Source organism: Oncorhynchus keta, chromosome 2 (assembly GCF_023373465.1).
Source record: "Oncorhynchus keta strain PuntledgeMale-10-30-2019 chromosome 2, Oket_V2, whole genome shotgun sequence".
NCBI classification, from domain to species: domain Eukaryota; kingdom Metazoa; phylum Chordata; class Actinopteri; order Salmoniformes; family Salmonidae; genus Oncorhynchus; species Oncorhynchus keta.
This window is the reverse complement of record NC_068422.1, coordinates 71,145,455-71,164,828: the sequence shown is the minus strand read 5'-3', so window position 1 is coordinate 71,164,828 and position 19,374 is coordinate 71,145,455. Positions and strand designations below refer to the sequence as shown.

Genomic DNA, 19,374 nt, shown 5'->3' with positions numbered 1-19,374 from the left:
TGTTGCCCCCTTCTGTCAAGCTCATGTCACTGCACTAGCGTGGAACAACGAGTTGCAACAGTAAGCCTGGATTTCGGTGTCTTCATAGAAAGCTACGCTTTTCAAATTGACCCCTCAATTTAATGGTTCACGCACCTCTCACTATGTAGCCTATGACGTCAGTTGTAAAAAAAAAAAACATGTTTAGTTGATTCTGTCACAAACGTTGTGTGTTAAAGCATAAAAAACATTTTCTGTTGACTGTATTTTAGCCTACAATATATGTAGTTTAGACGATATACTGATTCTCTACACTATACAGGGCATTGCTTGTTTTGTCACATAAACTGAAATTAAGCAAACTATTAGAATGTTAGCAACCAGCAAATGGCGGAGAGATTTCTGCATATTGAACCGTTAAAGCGGTAATCAGCATTTCAAACAATAACAAACCGCTTTCCCACCCCTGTTTCAGTAAAAAGCTGAGGGAAAGGGCTGGAGAAATGTAATCAATGTCACATTCTTAGACAGAGCTATGGAATCAAGGATTGAGCATCCATGATATCAACATTCTAGTTCTAACCATGTTTATGGGCTATATAGTGTTTATTTACATGTACTTTGTTTCCTAACATTGGATTGAAACAAGCTTGTATTTTGGGTTCTGATGGGGTATGACAGTTGAACTAAACTCATGCAGCATTTATAAGTTATCTTCTTCAAGAATCAATGGGTACATTTCATTTATTCAGATGAATGAAGCAACTTCAGATTGCCCCTTTAAGGTGTTAGCTTTGTTTTTGGTAGCCTAATCATCGTTGAAGCCTTGATAAGCTCCTTTCCTGAGGACGGCTCACCTCTCACAGTTCTGGGCGACTTTAACCTCCCCACGTCTACCTTTGACTCATTCCTCTCTGCCTCCTTCTTTCCACTCCTCTCCTCTTTTGACCTCACCCTCTCACCCTCCCCCCCTACTCACAAGGCAGGCAATACGCTTGACCTCATCTTTACTAGATGCTGTTCTTCCACTAACCTCATTGCAACTCCCCTCCAAGTCTCCGACCACTACCTTGTATCCTTTTCCCTCTCGCTCTCATCCAACACTTCCCACACTGCCCCTACTCGGATGGTATCGCGCCGTCCCAATCTTCGCTCTCTCTCCCCCGCTACTCTCTCCTCTTCCATCCTATCTTCTCTTCCCTCTGCTCAAACTTTCTCCAACCTATCTCCTGATTCTGCCTCCTCAACCCTCCTCTCCTCCCTTACTGCATCCTTTGACTCCCTATGTCCCCTATCCTCCAGGCCGGCTCGGTCCTCCCCTCCCGCTCCGTGGCTCGACGACTCATTGCGAGCTCACAGAACAGGGCTCCGGGCAGCCGAGCGGAAATGGAGGAAAACTCGCCTCCCTGCGGACCTGGCATCCTTTCACTCCCTCCTCTCTACATTTTCCTCCTCTGTCTCTGCTGCTAAAGCCACTTTCTACCATTCTAAATTCCAAGCATCTGCCTCTAACCCTAGGAAGCTCTTTGCCACCTTCTCCTCCCTCCTGAATCCTCCCCCCTCCCTCCTCCCTCTCTGCAGATGACTTCGTCAACCATTTTGAAAAGAAGGTCGATGACATCCGATCCTCGTTTGCTAAGTCAAACGACACCGCTGGTTCTGCTCACACTGCCCTACCCTATGCTCTGACCTCTTTCTCCCCTCTCTCTCCAGATGAAATCTCGCGTCTTGTGACGGCCGGCCGCCCAACAACCTGCCCGCTTGACCCTATCCCCTCCTCTCTTCTCCAGACCATTTCCGGAGACCTTCTCCCTTACCTTACCTCGCTCATCAACTCATCCCTGACCGCTGGCTACGTCCCTCCCGTCTTCAAGAGAGCGAGAGTTGCACCCCTTCTGAAAAAACCTACACTCGATCCCTCCGATGTCAACAACTACAGACCAGTATCCCTTCTCTCTTTTCTCTCCAAAACTCTTGAGCGTGCCGTCCTTGGCCAGCTCTACCGCTATCTCTCTCAGAATGACCTTCTTGATCCAAATCAGTCAGGTTTCAAGACTAGTCATTCAACTGAGACTGCTCTTCTCTGTATCACGGAGGCGCTCCGCACTGCTAAAGCTAACTCTCTCTCCTCTGCTCTCATCCTTCTAGACCTATCGGCTGCCTTCGATACTGTGAACCATCAGATCCTCCTCTCCACCCTCTCCGAGTTGGGCATCTCCGGCGCGGCCCACGCTTGTTGCGTCCTACCTGACAGGTCGCTCCTACCAGGTGGCGTGGCGAGAATCTGTCTCCTCACCACGCGCTCTCACCACTGGTGTCCCCAGGGCTCTGTTCTAGGCCCTCTCTTATTCTCGCTATACACCAAGTCACTTGGCTCTGTCATAACCTCACATGGTCTCTCCTATCATTGCTATGCAGACGACACACAATTAATCTTCTCCTTTCCCCTTCTGATGACCAGGTGGCGAATCGCATCTCTGCATGTCTGGCAGACATATCAGTGTGGATGACGGATCACCACCTCAAGCTGAACCTCAGCAAGACGGAGCTCCTCTTCCTCCCGGGGAAGGACTGCCCGTTCCATGATCTCGCCATCACGGTTGACAACTCCATTGTGTCCTCCTCCCAGAGCGCTAAGAACCTTGGCGTGATCCTGGACAACACCCTGACGTTCTCAACTAACATCAAGGCGGTGTCCCGTTCCTGTAGGTTCATGCTCTACAACATCCGCAGAGTACGACCCTGCCTCACACAGGAAGCGGCGCAGGTCCTAATCCAGGCACTTGTCATCTCCCGTCTTGATTACTGCAACTCGCTGTTGGCTGGGCTCCCTGCCTGTGCCATTAAACCCCTACAACTCATCCAGAACGCCGCAGCCCGTCTGGTGTTCAACCTTCCCAAGTTCTCTCACGTCACCCCGCTCCTCCGCTCTCTCCACTGGCTTCCAGTTGAAGCTCGCATCCGCTACAAGACCATGGTGCTCGCCTACGGAGCTGTGAGGGGAACGGCACCTCAGTACCTCCAGGCTCTGATCAGGCCCTACACCCAAACAAGGGCACTGCGTTCATCCACCTCTGGCCTGCTCGCCTCCCTACCACTGAGGAAGTACAGTTCCCGCTCAGCCCAGTCAAAACTGTTCGCTGCTCTGGCCCCCAATGGTGGAACAAACTCCCTCACGACGCCAGGACAGCGGAGTCAATCACCACCTTCCGGAGACACCTGAAACCCCACCTCTTCAAGGAATACCTAGGATAGGGTAAGTAAGGGTAAGTAATCCTTCTCATCCCCCCCGCCAACAAGATTTAGATGCAAGTGGCTGTTCCACTGGTTGTCATAAGGTGTATGCACCAATTTGTAAGTCGCTCTGGATAAGAGCGTCTGCTAAATGACTTAAATGTAAATGTAAATGTTGTATAAGCCTACTGTGAGAGTTAGTTCATATAAGTGCATAGAATTACATAACTAGAAATAAAACTAGATGTATAGGATCTCTGCCTTTTTGTGGTCGACAATACATGTATTATTCAGAATAGGATACACTGATTACATACAAGTTTTATTTTGGAATCGCTGTATGCTGTGTAAATATTCCTATTTTTTATCTCGGAGAAAAAAATAGATTGACTGTCAGTCCTTTTGACCAATGAAAATGTTTAAATTACGGCTTGGCTACATGAGTTTATATCAGACCCATCGAGTGGGTTCGATTAATCCCGCCGGGCGTTCTTGTCGGTGTGTTTTGCGTTGGATGAAAGGTGATTGTATTCGATTTGGAGGTGGCTCACCTCCTGGGAGTGAGCTAGGCGAAGTCGGCTCCAAGCACATGGCGAAGCCGGCTCAAAACAAAAGTGACTTAATTAAGCACGTGTAGTAATTACTAGGATTCTGTGGTTTGCCATGCTAAAGGGATAAAAACGGTTTATCTGCCTTCCCAATGAAAAATAGTTAGAAAAGTCGAACAATTTTATGGAAAAGAGGTGTATATTTATGGACGGTGCACCATGTTGCCTTGTTGACAAAATGACCGAGCGGCGCAGAATACTGTTCGATTTGAGAATGGCGCTCCTCCCTCCCGATATCACCCGATGACGTAACGTGCCATACCCAGTGCCCCGCGGTTTAGCATAATCGAATCCGCACATTAATACTGACGAATTTCTTAGTTTATTTATAATGTATTTCCTTTTATTTGTGTAATTCAAGGCTCATCTGTAAAATAGAACTTGGTCTCAGTATGACTCCCTGATAAAATAAAGTTTAAATGAAATATGACTCTGGCTCGCACAACCAATCATGAGAGGATTGCGGTCGTCGTTTGGTGTTCACCGTTGCTACGGAAACACAGAAAAGCTTTACCGGAAAATAGCTGATAGGGAGTTTATGACAAGTTATTACACCTGGCTAATAAGTAAACACAAACTGTTAACTAAACAAGTAAATAGTATATAGAAGTAGTAATCACTTAAAACAATCGACGATGCATCCTGAACCCCTCGAATCCGGTGAGGTGGAAGAAGAGAGTGGCGAGGAATCCAGTACGACCCTGCAAGCTGAAGATGCAGAAATATTGCTGAACGCAATGTCAACAACTTACAGTAAACTAGGTTAGACAGTTCACTATAATTTAGCATAATAGTCAGCACTTGGCAGCATGTTAAATCATCGCATGTGTCTAGCCATGTCTAAAGTTATACTCCTCTCTCACTTCAGAGGAGGCCCCCACGGCGAACTGCAGCCCCCTGCCAAACGATATCGAAGGAGACCGTTGTGTGTCCTCACATACAGAAGTCGACAAACTCATACAAGCCCAAAAACAAGAGAAAAAGGAAAAGGACTCAAGTCCAAGGTAATCTTAAAAGCTAGGAATTGGCTGTCAGTAGTCTTCCAACATTATTGTTCGTTCTGTCTAGCATTCTAAGGAGTGACGCTTTATGTTCCTCAGAATGACAAAGACATTTCTGAAGGACCACTGCAAACAAAATAAACTCTACATGACACCTCGATTGAATGACACACTGTATTTGCACTTCAAAGGTATGTGTGGAATTGTTGTTGTTGTTTATGGACGGTTTAGATATATGTTGCATGAATCATTTATAGAAATTAAAATCACAAGCTTTGTGTGGTCTATATAGAATTGTAGGTGGAATATAACTACGCTGTTAGTGTTCTTGTAGTATTCTAATGTAGTTATTTGTTTTATGTTTTGTTTTATGTTTGCCCCCTCTTAGGCTTCTCCACTATAGAGAATCTGGAGGAGTACACAGGGCTGAAGTGTCTCTGGCTGGAGTGCAACGGGCTGCTGCGCATCCAGAACCTGCATGCCCAAACAGACCTACGCTGCCTCTTCCTCCACCAGAACCTCATACACAATCTGGAGAACTTAGAACCACTCAGCAAGCTCTGCACCCTCAATGTCTGCAACAACTACATACGCACCATTGAAAACATTGGTGAGTCTGTCCTCACTCTACATACCACACCTATCTGGCTATCTCAGTGTGTGTGTGTGTGTGTAAAGGATGTGAAATGGCTAGCTAGTTAGCGGTGGTGCGAGCTAAATAGCGTTTCAATCAGGGACTGTCACTTGCTCTGAGACCTTAAAGTAGTGGTTCCCCTTGCTCTGCAAGGGCCGTGGCTTTTGTGGAGCGATGGGTAACGATGCTTCGTGGGTGACTGTTGTCTGTGTGCAGAGGGTCCCTGGTTTGCGCCCGGGTATGGGCGAGGGGACGGTCTAAAGTTATACTGTTACAACTCCATCTATCTGATTTGTGAGTATTTTCCCAGCCTGCCTCCCTGATCTGGGCACCCTGCAGATAGCCCATAATAAGCTGCAGACAGTGGGAGACGTGGAGCATCTGAGTCAGTGCCTCTCCCTCAGTGTACTGGACATGTCCCACAACCTGCTGGATGACCCAGACATCCTCACTGTGCTGGAGAGAATGCCTGAACTGGTGAGAAGACATGCTCACACAGATAAACAGTACTGTATGCTAATAGAGGTCATATCATCTTTATTTGTTAGTATGCCCATGCGCATGACACACTGGCTATAAAATGCAAATACTCTTGCTTCATGCTGATAATATACCCAAGCCTGTGTTTGTCTGTGTGTGATTACACCCTTGTTGTTCCCTCCTCCTCAGCGCGTGCTGAACCTGATGGGAAATGAAGTGATCAAGAAAATCCCATACTACAGGAAGACTATGATCATACGTCTAAAACAGCTCACGTACCTGGATGACCGACCTGTGTTCCCAAAGGACAGGTGCATTACCAGTTTGTCTCTGTTTGCCTGTGCATGTCAAACTTATGGTTGAGTCATTGTGTGCTCTGTGATGTTGGTCCTTGGTTGCTGTATGATTATCATGTGGTTGCGGTATGAAGGGCGTGTGCGGAGGCGTGGGGGACAGCGGGTCCAGAGGGGGAGCGCAGGGAGAGGGAATCATGGCAAACACGAGAGAGAAGGAAGATCCAGGACAGTCTGGACGCCATGGCAACCATCAGAGACCAAGCCAGGGAGAGACTGCGAGTCAGAGAGCTGCAAGAGAGAGGTACGCACACACACTCTCATATTTACACACACACACACACACACACACACACACACACACACACACACACACACACACACACACACACACACACACACACACACACACACACACTTGGAACCTCCTACACACACAACGTAGAGAAGGTTTGATAAGGGTGTGTTGACCTTTTCCAGGGGAGTATGAGACCACTACAACTCCAGAACTTGAGAGCCCCAGTGAAAAGAACCAGAGCCAGAATCAGAGCCTGGGCTGGGAGGAGAGGATTCAGGCATTTGTGGAGGACAGTCTGGAGGCCCATGAAGAGTTCCTACAGACACAGAGAGAACAGCCAGAAAAGGAGGAGCTAGGGAATGAACAGCCACTGAAGAAACAGCTAGACAGAGAACAACCAGAAAGAGAGGATCTGGAGAGAGATCAGCTAGAGAGAGAGCACCAAGAGGGAGATCAGCTAGAGAGAGAGCACCAAGAGGGAGATCAGCTAGAGAGAGAGCACCAAGAGGGAGATCAGCTAGAGAGAGAGCACCAAGAGGGAGATCAGCTAGAGAGAGAGCACCAAGAGGGAGATCAGCTAGAGAGAGAGCACCAAGAGGGAGATCAGCTAGTGAGAGAGCACCAAGAGGGAGATCAGCTAGAGAGAGAGGACCAAGAGGGAGATCAGCTAGAGAGAGAGGACCAAGAGGGAGAACAACCAGATGGAGAGCAAGCAGCAGAAGAAAGCTTAAAGGAAGAACTGTTAAACCAGTCAAAGAGAGAACAACTACAAAGAAGGCAGCCAAAGAGAGAGAAGTTAGAGAGAGAGCAGTCAGTATGTGGCCAGCCAGAGTCTCAGACAGCTGTAGAGCATGGTCCTGGACCAATGGTGACTGAGCTAGAGGAGACAGAGGACCTGGAGACCATCCACCTGGAGCCACGCCCACCACTTCGTATTGATGTGAGTCAGACTGACCACCACAGCCAAGCATTACCAGTCACTATTACTATAATAGAGTGATTATTACACTGTAATAACTTTTTATTGTTGTTATCTAGTCCCTCTCCATCAGCATCTTATCTAAAAGCACAGACTGCCTCAGACTCATATCATTTAGCTCTTGACTCTAACCTTAATTTAGAGCACTAAAGCCTTGTCCCCTGACTAATGGTCACCTGACTCTACAGGATCTCCCTGATCTGGAGGATGTGAATGTTGAAGATCCAGACAGCACCTGCATCTTCTCCTCTCAGGTACATTACATACCATACACTAGGCTGTAACTTTGATTATCCAAAAGAAAGAATAGAATACCTTTAGAATGTATTGTACAATAGTCAGCATGCATATTCCAAATACAAACAATTAGTCTCTAAATTACTCACATACTAATATTTTATTAGGTCAACACAGCATTTAAGTCAGCAGTGTATTCAATTTGGGTCAGCTGTGTTGTCTGAATTGACCACCTGTGTTTCCAGCAAGTATTCCGGCCAAAGATAGAGGTAATTTCAGGAGACACCAACGATGTAGATCCAATCATACATCAGAGTGGGACTGTGTGGACCACAGAGACCACACCTACCTCAGATCCAAGCTCATCTTCACTGTTCAGGGTCTGTGACAACACGTCAAACAAATCGCCCACCAATCACCGAGTAGCATTGGACCCAGAGGCGGGGGATGCCCCAGAGCTGGTGATATCAGACCCTCAGGGAGAACCCAGACAGAGGCAGAGCCCTGAAGCCAGAAAACCAGGTTGTCTCATTGAGGAGCTGGACTAACTCTGCAGAAGGCTGTGATAGCATTAACATAACAACACTAGGTTTAGGTGTTCAATCTAGGAAAGCCTTGTTTTGCTGAATACAGGTACAATGTAAGCACAGAGAGCTGCTATGGAGCTATTTTGCAGCCACGGGTTTTTACACCCAACACATTTTCTGCACAAAACTATTTTTTTGTGGTTTTTTTGTTAGTTATTCGTAGCTGTTCTGTTACTGGTTATACTTTATATTCTGTATTCTCAGGCTCAGTGTTCTAAATGAAATGTTCATAAACTCCACTTCAAATCCATTCCAAGATAATCCCAGGCAGATCATAAAATAAAACGTTATAGTACAGTATGGGGAATTTGTCTCATTGCTTGTTACGCAAATACTTAAAATATACCACGAGGTGGCACTTCAGTACCAAATGTGCACCTCATATGTGCAATAGACTGGCCCATTCTTACAGAAAATAAAACATAAAAAACAAAAACAAGTTTAGAAAATAGAATAATGATGATGATGATCATGCAGAAATGTGAACCTAAAGAACAATTATTTTGTCAAAGTCTTTGCGAGTTTTAGTAGTAGTATTATTACAGACCTGCTAATGCAAAAACACATAGAATCTCTTCTTTATCATTTAATATACCCTGGACTGGGAGTGAGATTTCAGAGCCAAGTGCTCAGGTCAAATACTGGTCACAGGGAGACTAGAGAATAGATTTTAGTAGATTGGGTCTTTTAAATAAAGGTACCAAAAAAAGGATTAACAAAAAATATATCCACCTGTCTCCTCATCTCTCTCGTCATAGCCACACGCATGCACAAATGGCATTGTCTACTGTTCTCTAAATATTTGTTTCTGTTCATGACCATGTTCACATCATAATTCACCATCTCTTCATGTTTCCTCCTCCCTATACCCCTCCTCCCTCCCCTACTCTGACACATGGGCTGTCAGGCTGCATCGAGGGATGCTGGGCAGGAACAAAGACAGATTAAATTGATCTGCTCATGACCTTCTGTTATGAAAGGATTTAAGAGCAAAGATTACAGACACACACACATACAGGATACACACACATTGCACGTTACATGCTACACCATACATATTCTTGTTAATATATTTTATTACAAATGAATGCATGAATTATTATTCAATTTAACTATCTGGATTAATCAGATGTGTGTCTGATTTCACATCTTACAATTTAATGAAACAAAGCATGCACCCCTTAAAGCAACTGCTCTGAGCAACCTCACATGAAACTATGAAGACAAACATGTAAGTGAAGTGCAGCTTCTGATATCATTTTTACATTCTGATGAATCATTACATAATATGTCCACAGGCACAATGTGTGTGGTGGCTATTCCGTGCCCAGTGCCCACACAGGCAATGCATGAATCAATGATTGGGGAATATAGGGACTTAGTCAGCTGGTGGCTGAGTAAAATACATTTTGTACAGGTGAACTCTTATGATGAGATGGTGAGATACTTCGTCTTTCTTTCTTGTTTTCTCCCTCTCCCATGAGCTATGTGCCATGGCTCAAGCTATGGTTTCTTTGTCTCTCTCTCTGACCATGCCTAGAATGCTTGCTAATGCTTTGTAACTTAAGCTTTATGTCTTGTATGTGAATCCATTCATTGCATGAAGTTATTAAGTAATACTTGCTTTGATATTCACTTCTCGTGACAGTTCCTTGATATAAGTCAGCATAATACTTGATTGCACATGGTTTAACTATAGTCTTTTGCATATTGTTATTTCTCTTCTGAAGTCAGATAATTCAGTTAATGGGCTTATTGCTTAGTCTTATTTACAAGTTGCATGTGAGGTATATATAATATATGCATACATACATGTATCAAATATTGCCCCACTACACATGTCACATATAAAAACAGAGTTCACCCAACATGTAGATTATAGAGCTGTATCAGTAATGTCAGTACTTCCCTCTTATAAATGATAGGTGGTATACAGACAATTGCACAGAGAGGTTGACATAGAAACTCTATTTTACATAATATGCATAATAATGATGTCCATAACGCTTGGGAGGGTTTTCTTGCATTTATGTGTGTGTGTGGATGCGTGTTGGAGGAGGTATGCATTTTGGAGTGTGCTTGTGTGTGTTGGAGTGAGGTTTTTTTACAAGTGTGTGTTGGTTAATTTCATGCTCAGTCCATTTAAACACAAGGCTCACAGAGAACCTATAGCAGTCTGAGGGAGGCCAGGGCTACATCCTGAGCAGGAACAGTAGAGAGATGCATGCTGAGAGCAGAAGCGTGGTGTAGGCGGGTCCAAGGTGATGCGTGTACCCTTTTAGAGTTTCTTGATTGGTCTGGTCTGACGTTGGTGGCCTCTGGGAGGGTGGCACGGGCACTGTATTGGGTGCCAGTGTGGTGCGGCTGGCACACATGTCATAGAGGTTTCCAGAAAACTGGGTCTTCCTGGACTCTTGCCTCAGAGACTCCCACACAGCCGCTGCGTCTCCAGGACAACTGGCAAGTGCCGCATTCGCACACACATGGAAGGCATCCCATGATCTGTAAGGGGGCAAGGAACTCTAAACTCTAAGGAATTCTGAAGGTTGTGAATGAGGGACATGTAAGGGAGTGAGACGTTTGTGTGTTTACAGGTATTGGAGCACATGTTGCGCTACAGTCTGATTCTGTATGAGTGGCTGAAAATGTGATTTAGTCAGATGAACATTTACAACAGTTATTTTCGAGAGGAGATGGGAGAATATGCGAGGATAAAAAGAGAGCTGGAGTGATTCAGAGTAGGTGTCAATTTGGAGTGGGAGAGAGAGACTCACCTGCAGATTGTGTCAATGTCCTGTGTGCTCTGCTCTTTCTGTGTGTCACCCAGACTGTCCCCCAGAGTGAGGAGACACTGAGCAAAGCTCTTGTAGATGACGCCACAGGAACTAGGGAGCGCAGCAGCCCAACACACAGGGGCCAGACCTGAGGGAGGGGAGGGAGTGAAGAGTATCAATGTTAATTACAGTAGATAGATAAGCTCCGTTGTCCACTGCTGTTAATAGATTACTTTTCATTTGTTTATTTACGTCTGGGGTTTTAGCATCGGAGTAAGGTCATTCATCAGCCTGCATTATATATTACAGTTACACTGTATGTTACAGTTACATCACGTGTGTGTGTCTGTGTCTTTGTGTGGGTATGTGTGTGTGTGTAAACCACATGTACACACACATTGGCAAACATGCAAACAAACAACCACATAATCACACACAAACACACACACATTAGCTCTGAGAGAGGGTGGAGAAGGAACATGAAGATGAGCATCACCACAGGGGGAAGGTTGGGGTGAATGCAACACAATCTACAAATGAATCTCTTGATCTGGTGTCCTAGCACAACATGCATGATGTCTCTCTCTCAAAATAACATTCTTATGGCCTTTGGTAACTCCGTAAACTACAGGAGGTACCGCCCCCATCCTCAGCACTCAGTGGGATAGTATTCTACAGCTGTCCCACAACTCCCTGAGAGACGACAGTGGGAGGCACACACACACAAATAAACACACACACACTGCACTGTTCGAAACAAGCTAGAACAACATGTATTTCATTAGGATAAGTACTTCGTAAAACCTCTCTCCTTCATTTCTGAATGGATTCAGAAATAAATACTTTTTCACCCATACCATTGCACTCCTCTCCTGACCAACTTACCATCACTTCATACCAAACCATCACTCCTGCCCTGCTACTTATTCCATCGCTTCAGTTTAAAATATTCTAATAAACAAAAACAATTGAACAGACAAAATACAGGAAACTAGTAAGAGCAGAGTGAGATAAAGGCTGCCTATGAAGTGTCACACTGCACTCGCCACACTAAAGTAACATCACTACAACACACACAGACAGAGACACATAGATATACAATACATAAATAGATAAGGGAAAGGCATCCTTACAGAGGTAAAGAGCAACAGGCAGGAGGAAAGTCACGGTGCAGGCATGGCACCTCATACTCAACTGGCCCAACTGAGTCCAGTGGAGCCCCAGCACACAATTAATGGGCTCTGATCTGATGACGTTCACAGCAGTGTTATAATCCCGGACAGAATTTTGGTGTCTTCTCAGAGTGAGGTGTCCTGTCATTCATTTGTTGGATCATCAGAGCTCAAGAGTAGAGCAGAGCATACAGGCAGATCGTAGTGAGTGTTCACGGGATTAACAGAGCAAAGGGCCGACGTGCTGCATCCAGGGGATGTGTGTGTAGGGGAGGGGTGGAGGGCAAGCTGTGGAAAGCTTGGGGGCAACGGACCAGGGACGTCACATCATAGCACACTGGATTAGAGCATTCTCATTTCCAATCTCACTATTAAGGGCATTTAGTGAAGGTAAAAAAAAAACACATAGCTCAATTTGGTAGAGAGATAGAAGAGGGAGCAGAGTTCCTGAGAAATATGGGCTTCATATAGTTTGCAAAACAGTTTCTTACAAAAGAGGGGAAATACTCCTAATACATTTACATTACATTTAAGTCATTTAGCAGACGCTCTTATCCAGAGCGACTTACAAATTGGTGCATTCACCTTATGACAATATAGACCTGTAGATTCCAGATGTTTGGAGTTACTATTTCTCAATGAATAGAATTTATTCTGGGTTTATTGAGAATTACTCAGTAAATCTGTCCTGTATATTTTGACAGTTTCTGCCTGAGTGGGGCTATGTCTTGTTTTCTAGGGCGGTGAGGTGGGCTGTGCTGGGTTAAATAATCCAATGTTTGGGAAGAAGTGGGCAGATGGCCCGCTTCTGAGGATTAGAGAATCCGGCCCACCTGGGAGAGACAAGCCCAGAATCACAGGATCCTCTGGGAAACTCAGCCCCCAGAGGACAGGGAGGGGGGACCGGGTTCAGGCAACATTAGTTACCCACACACAGATCATATGTGGAGTTTCCATCTGCCCCACATCAAATGCCAGCCCTTCCTGGTTGAGCCTTTGCAATATATTTTACAGACAGTTTAAACAACCCTCTTCCTACCGTATGCCCCCTGCTCCACCCTCCATGCCCCCCAGATGGCTGGCGCTGAGTACATTAATAGATATGTTCTGTTTCACATCTGTAGACAGTCACACATGGGAGGAACGATATCTCAACAGTAATCTGCGGTTTAATACAACTATTAACTTCTGAATAATCTGACTGCCTGTCTGCCTCTGGAGATACCTGCTATGCCCCTCTGGTGTGTGTGTGTGTGTGTGTGTGTGTTACCGTCAAAATGACAATCAGATTGACAACAGGAAGCAGGGATTGAGATTAGGACACATGGAATGTATTTTTTGTTCTGAAGACAGGCAACCCCATACTGGTCCTGTACACAATATCCCTGACTATCTGATTTCAGAATAAGGGTCTCAGCAAGGCAGGAAGCTGAGAGCCACAATCGTCACACTTGTGTTTAATCTCCCACAGTTCAATGGATGGCATCTTTATATAGATTTGAGGGTCGGTTTATGTAGATTAAGAAGTAGGGACACTATGCTCAGATAAAGTGTATGTGCTTTATCTCTATGGTTGTTCAGAGAATAGAGAAGAACAATATCTAACAATGAAAAGCAAGGACAGTATAGGTTATAGAACCAGAGTACACAGGGGCTAACGAAATCCACAGGGGCAAACAAGGCTAAACAGGTTATTTTATTTTATTTTATTTCACCTTTATTTAACCAGGTAGGCTAGTTGAGAACAAGTTCTCATTTGCAACTGCGACCTGGCCAAGATAAAGCATAGCAGTGTGAACAGACAACACAGAGTTACACATGGAGTAAACAATTAACAAGTCAATAACACAGTAGAAAAAAAAGGGGAGTCTATATACAATGTGTGCAAGAGGCATGAGGAGGTAGGCGAATAATTACAATATTGCAGATTAACACTGGAGTGATACATGATCAGATGATCATGTACAGGTAGAGATATTGGTGTGCAAAAGAGCAGAAAAGTAAATAAATAAAAACTGTGGGGATGAGGTAGGTGAAAATGGGTGGGCTACTTACCAATAGATTATGTACAGCTGCAGCGATCGGTTAGCTGCTCAGATAGCTGATGTTTGAAGTTGGTGAGGGAGATAAAAGTCTCCAACTTCAGCGATTTTTGCAATTAGTTCCAGTCACAGGCAGCAGAGTACTGGAACGAAAGGCAGCCGAATGAGGTGTTGGCTTTAGGGATGATCAGTGAGATACACCTGCTGGAGCGCGTGCTACGGATGGGTGTTGCCATCGTGACCAGTGAACTGAGATAAGGCGGAGCTTTACCTAGCATGGACTTGTAGATGACCTGGAGCCAGTGGGTCTGGCGACGAATATGTAGCGAGGGCCAGCCGACTAGAGCATACAAGTCGCAGTGGTGGGTAGTATAAGGTGCTTTAGTGACAAAACGGATGGCACTGTGATAAACTGCATCCAGTTTGCTGAGTACATAACCAAAGGAAGAAATGTGCCACAAAAGTGAATGTAATATCCTTACAAATAGAGGCAAATCCACTTGGAACGATGCATGGCAGTGTGGTCACTTACACAAGTCACACGATGACCACTGAGAGCTTTGGCATGGGATTGTTTGATAGAGTATTTCATGAATTACATTTACATTACATTTAAGTCATTTAGCAGACGCTCTTATCCAGAGCGACTTACAAATTGGTGCATACACCTTATGACATCCAGTGGAACAGCCACTTACAATAGTGCATCTAAATCTTTTTAGGGGGGTGAGAAGGATTACTTACCCTATCCTAGGTATTCCTTGAAGAGGTGGGGTTTCAGGTGTCTCCGGAAGGTGGTGATTGACTCCGCTGTCCTGGCGTCGTGAGGGAGTTTGTTCCACCATTGGGGGCCAGAGCAGCGAACAGTTTTGACTGGGCTGAGCGGGAACTGTACTTCCTCAGTGGTAGGGAGGCGAGCAGGCCAGAGGTGGATGAACGCAGTGCCCTTGTTTGGGTGTAGGGCCTGATCAGAGCCTGGAGGTACTGAGGTGCCGTTCCCCTCACAGCTCCGTAGGCAAGCACCATGGTCTTGTAGCGGATGCGAGCTTCAACTGGAAGCCAGTGGAGAGAGCGGAGGAGCGGGGTGACGTGAGAGAACTTGGGAAGGTTGAACACCAGACGGGCTGCGGCGTTCTGGATGAGTTGTAGGGGTTTAATGGCACAGGCAGGGAGCCCAGCCAACAGCGAGTTGCAGTAATCAAGACGGAGATGACAAGTGCCTGGATTAGGACCTGCGCCGCTTCCTGTGTGAGGCAGGGTCGTACTCTGCGGATGTTGTAGAGCATGAACCTACAGGAACGGGACACCGCCTTGATGTTAGTTGAGAACGACAGGGTGTTGTCCAGGATCACGCCAAGGTTCTTAGCGCTCTGGGAGGAGGACACAATGGAGTTGTCAACCGTGATGGCGAGATCATGGAACGGGCAGTCCTTCCCGGGAGGAAGAGGAGCTCCGTCTTGCTGAGGTTCAGCTTGAGGTGGTGATCCGTCATCCACACTGATATGTCTGCCAGACATGCAGAGATGCGATTCGCCACCTGGTCATCAGAAGGGGGAAAGGAGAAGATTAATTGTGTGTCGTCAGCATAGCAATGATAGGAGAGACCATGTGAGGTTATGACAGAGCCAAGTGACTTGGTGTATAGCGAGAATAAGAGAGGGCCTAGAACAGAGCCCTGGGGGACACCAGTGGTGAGAGCGCGTGGTGAGGAGACAGATTCTCGCCACGCCACCTGGTAGGAGCGACCTGTCAGGTAGGATGCAATCCAAGCGTGGGCCGCGCCGGAGATGCCCAACTCGGAGAGGGTGGAGAGGAGGATCTGATGGTTCACAGTATCGAAGGCAGCCGATAGGTCTAGAAGGATGAGAGCAGAGGAGAGAGAGTTAGCTTTAGCAGTGCGGAGCGCCTCCGTGATACAGAGAAGAGCAGTCTCAGTTGAATGACTAGTCTTGAAACCTGACTGATTTGGATCAAGAAGGTCATTCTGAGAGAGATAGCGGTAGAGCTGGCCAAGGACGGCACGCTCAAGAGTTTTGGAGAGAAAAGAGAGAAGGGATACTGGTCTGTAGTTGTTGACATCGGAGGGATCGAGTGTAGGTTTTTTCAGAAGGGGTGCAACTCTCGCTCTCTTGAAGACGGGAGGGACGTAGCCAGCGGTCAGGGATGAGTTGATGAGCGAGGTGAGGTAAGGGAGAAGGTCTCCGGAAATGGTCTGGAGAAGAGAGGAGGGGATAGGGTCAAGCGGGCAGGTTGTTGGGCGGCCGGCCGTCACAAGACGCGAGATTTCATCTGGAGAGAGGGGAGAAAGAGGTCAGAGCATAGGGTAGGGCAGTGTGAGCAGAACCAGAGGTGTCGTTTGACTTAGCAAACGAGGATCGGATGTCGTCGACCTTCTTTTCAAAATGGTTGATGAAGTCATCTGCAGAGAGGGAGGAGGGGGGGGATTCAGGAGGGAGGAGAAGGTGGCAAAGAGCTTCCTAGGGTTAGAGGCAGATGCTTGGAATTTAGAATGGTAGAAAGTGGCTTTAGCAGCAGAGACAGAGGAGGAAAATGTAGAGAGGAGGGAGTGAAAGGATGCCAGGTCCGCAGGGAGGCGAGTTTTCCTCCATTTCCGCTCGGCTGCCCGGAGCCCTGTTCTGTGAGCTCGCAATGAGTCGTCGAGCCACGGAGCGGGAGGGGAGGACCGAGCCGGCCTGGAGGATAGGGGACATAGAGAGTCAAAGGATGCAGAAAGGGAGGAGAGGAGGATTGAGGAGGCAGAATCAGGAGAAGTTTGAGCAGAGGGAAGAGATGATAGGATGGAAGAGGAGAGAGTAGCGGGGGAGAGAGAGCGAAGGTTGGGACGGCGCGATACCATCCGAGTAGGGGCAGTGTGGGAAGTGTTGGATGAGAGCGAGAGGGAAAAGGATACAAGGTAGTGGTCGGAGACTTGGAGGGGAGTTGCAATGAGGTTAGTGGAAGAACAGCATCTAGTAAAGATGAGGTCAAGCGTATTGCCTGCCTTGTGAGTAGGGGGGGAAGGTGAGAGGGTGAGGTCAAAAGAGGAGAGGAGTGGAAAGAAGGAGGCAGAGAGGAATGAGTCAAAGGTAGACGTGGGGAGGTTAAAGTCGCCCAGAACTGTGAGAGGTGAGCCGTCCTCAGGAAAGGAGCTTATCAAGGCATCAAGCTCATTGATGAACTCTCCGAGGGAACCTGGAGGGCGATAAATGATAAGGATGTTAAGCTTGAAAGGGCTGGTAACTGTGACAGCATGGAATTCAAAGGAGGCGATAGACAGATGGGTAAGGGGAGAAAGAGAGAAAGACCACTTGGGAGAGATGAGGATCCTGGTGCCACCACCCCGCTGACCAGAAGCTCTCGGGTGTGCGAGAACACGTGGGCGGACGAGGAGAGAGCAGTAGGAGTAGCAGTGTTATCTGTGGTGATCCATGTTTCCGTCAGTGCCAAGAAGTCAAGGGACTGGAGGGAGGCATAGGCTGAGATGAACTCTGCCTTGTTGGCCGCAGATCGGCAGTTCCAGAGGCTACCGGAGACCTGGAACTCCACGTGGGTCGACGCGCTGGGACCACCAGATTAGGTGGCCGCGGCCACGCGGTGTGGAGCGTTTGTATGGTCTGTGCAGAGAGGAGAGAACAGGGATAGACAGACACATAGTTGACAGGCTACAGAAAAGGCTACGCTAATGCAAGGAGATTGAATGACAAGTGGACTACACGTCTCGAATGTTCAGAAAGTTAAGCTTACGTAGCAAGAATCTTATTGACTAAAATGATTAAAATTATACAGTACTGCTGAAGTAGGCTAGCTGGCAGTAGCTGCGTTGTTGACACTACGCTAATCAAGTCGCTCCGTTGAGTGTAATAGTTTCTACAGTGATGCTATTCGGGGCCAGCTGGCTAGCTAGCAGTGTTGTTTACGTTACGCTGCGTTAAAAGAACGACAATAGCTGGCTAGCTAACCTAGGAAATCGCTCTAGACTACACAATTATCTTTGAAACAAAGACGGCTATGTAGCTAGCTATGTAGCTAGCTACGATCAAACAAATCAAACCGTTGTACTGTAATGAAATGAAAAAGTGATACTACCTGACCGGGTTGTTGAATTCGAAACAGTAGACGTGTGTGTGGTGACGTTGGCTAGCTGTTAGCTGTTAGCTGTTGGCTAGCTAGCAGAGTCTCCTACGTTAAGGACGACAAATAGCTGGCTAGCGAACCTCAGTGAATTGTTTGTTTTGTAAAAAATATGAAGGGAGAGTTGTGTAAATTTGATTGACAGGCCTAGATTAAGTCATTACATAACTCTACTGGGACCTGGGGTAGAGAATAAATCCAGATTAGGATCAGGAACCTCCCTCTCTCCATTCATCTCTCTCTCTCATTCTCTCTCTCTCTGTCACACACATAATTCCTGTACCCATGTCAGTTGAACAAATATACATATATTTAAACACTGCATAGTCAGTCATCCAGTTTACACAGATCATTGGTCTTTAAACTCCAAAATAACTAGCAATGCAATGAACACAGAATATTCAAACACACCCATTATACACAGTCTCTGACAAACATACACACATACAGGTTACCAACCCTGGGAAACAGCTCTTAGCTTTCATGTGAGGCGTCAACCCTCAGACAAACCCTTTGCAAACCAGCAGTGGAACCTCTTGAGTGGTCTGGTCAGAAGACTGAGGGTGCATATCAATACTCTTACTTGGCCTCCTCGTCTCCTTTCCTTAATCTACACTGTATAATTTGACATCCCTCAAAGTGTTTTTTGACTGTCCAGTGCTTTTAAATCCATACAAATTAAGGAGGTTTCTATTAAACCTTTTTATACTGGTAAAGTACATGTCGGATATAAACATTTCATGACCAGCCTGATGGAAACAGAACATTTTTCGGGAAACATTCCAAATATTGATGAAACTCAAACCGCTAGGTATTGTGGGATCTTTTTGTGCCAGTAAAATGAATTATGCGAGACATGTCGATTAAAACGCTTTTATGCGCGAATATTGATACAATAACCATCATATGGGGAAAAACTTGGGAG

At 46.2% G+C, this 19,374-nt stretch overlaps 2 protein-coding genes across 2 annotated transcripts; one reads left to right on the top strand and one right to left on the bottom strand.

Moving 5' to 3' along the window:
- Nucleotides 1-3,149: 3,149 nt before the first annotated feature.
- LOC118359876 (dynein axonemal assembly factor 1-like) lies at nt 3,150-8,630 on the top strand. The gene is made up of 10 exons (XM_035738748.2): nt 3,150-4,583; nt 4,690-4,825; nt 4,922-5,013; nt 5,211-5,432; nt 5,767-5,933; nt 6,126-6,247; nt 6,367-6,533; nt 6,710-7,467; nt 7,695-7,760; nt 7,989-8,630. Exons 1-10 carry the CDS (start codon nt 4,457-4,459, stop codon nt 8,289-8,291), a joined length of 2,160 nt encoding a protein of 719 aa, XP_035594641.2. The 5' UTR covers nt 3,150-4,456; the 3' UTR covers nt 8,292-8,630.
- A 765-nt stretch (nt 8,631-9,395) lies between these two features.
- Nucleotides 9,396-12,618, bottom strand: LOC118359881 (neuritin-like protein). The gene is made up of 3 exons (XM_035738761.2): nt 12,238-12,618; nt 11,105-11,252; nt 9,396-10,832 (listed from the first exon to the last, which is right to left on the bottom strand). Exons 1-3 carry the CDS (start codon nt 12,422-12,424, stop codon nt 10,523-10,525), a joined length of 645 nt encoding a protein of 214 aa, XP_035594654.1. The 5' UTR covers nt 12,425-12,618; the 3' UTR covers nt 9,396-10,522.
- Nucleotides 12,619-19,374: the final 6,756 nt, after the last annotated feature.

Excerpts from the sequence above, each read along its gene's own strand:
- LOC118359876 (XM_035738748.2), top strand. The coding sequence starts at position 4,457 with ATGCATCCTGAACCCCTCGAATCCGGTGAGGTGGAAGAAGAGAGTGGC. Across the intron at positions 5,934-6,125 it reads TGGAGAGAATGCCTGAACTG|CGCGTGCTGAACCTGATGGG; the intron begins GTGAGAAGACAT and ends CCTCCTCCTCAG. Across the intron at positions 6,534-6,709 it reads CAGAGAGCTGCAAGAGAGAG|GGGAGTATGAGACCACTACA; the intron begins GTACGCACACAC and ends GACCTTTTCCAG.
- LOC118359881 (XM_035738761.2), bottom strand. The coding sequence starts at position 12,424 with ATGACAGGACACCTCACTCTGAGAAGACACCAAAATTCTGTCCGGGAT. Across the intron at positions 11,253-12,237 it reads GCCTGTTGCTCTTTACCTCT|GTCTGGCCCCTGTGTGTTGG; the intron begins GTAAGGATGCCT and ends CCCCTCCCTCAG. Across the intron at positions 10,833-11,104 it reads GACATTGACACAATCTGCAG|ATCATGGGATGCCTTCCATG; the intron begins GTGAGTCTCTCT and ends GCCCCCTTACAG.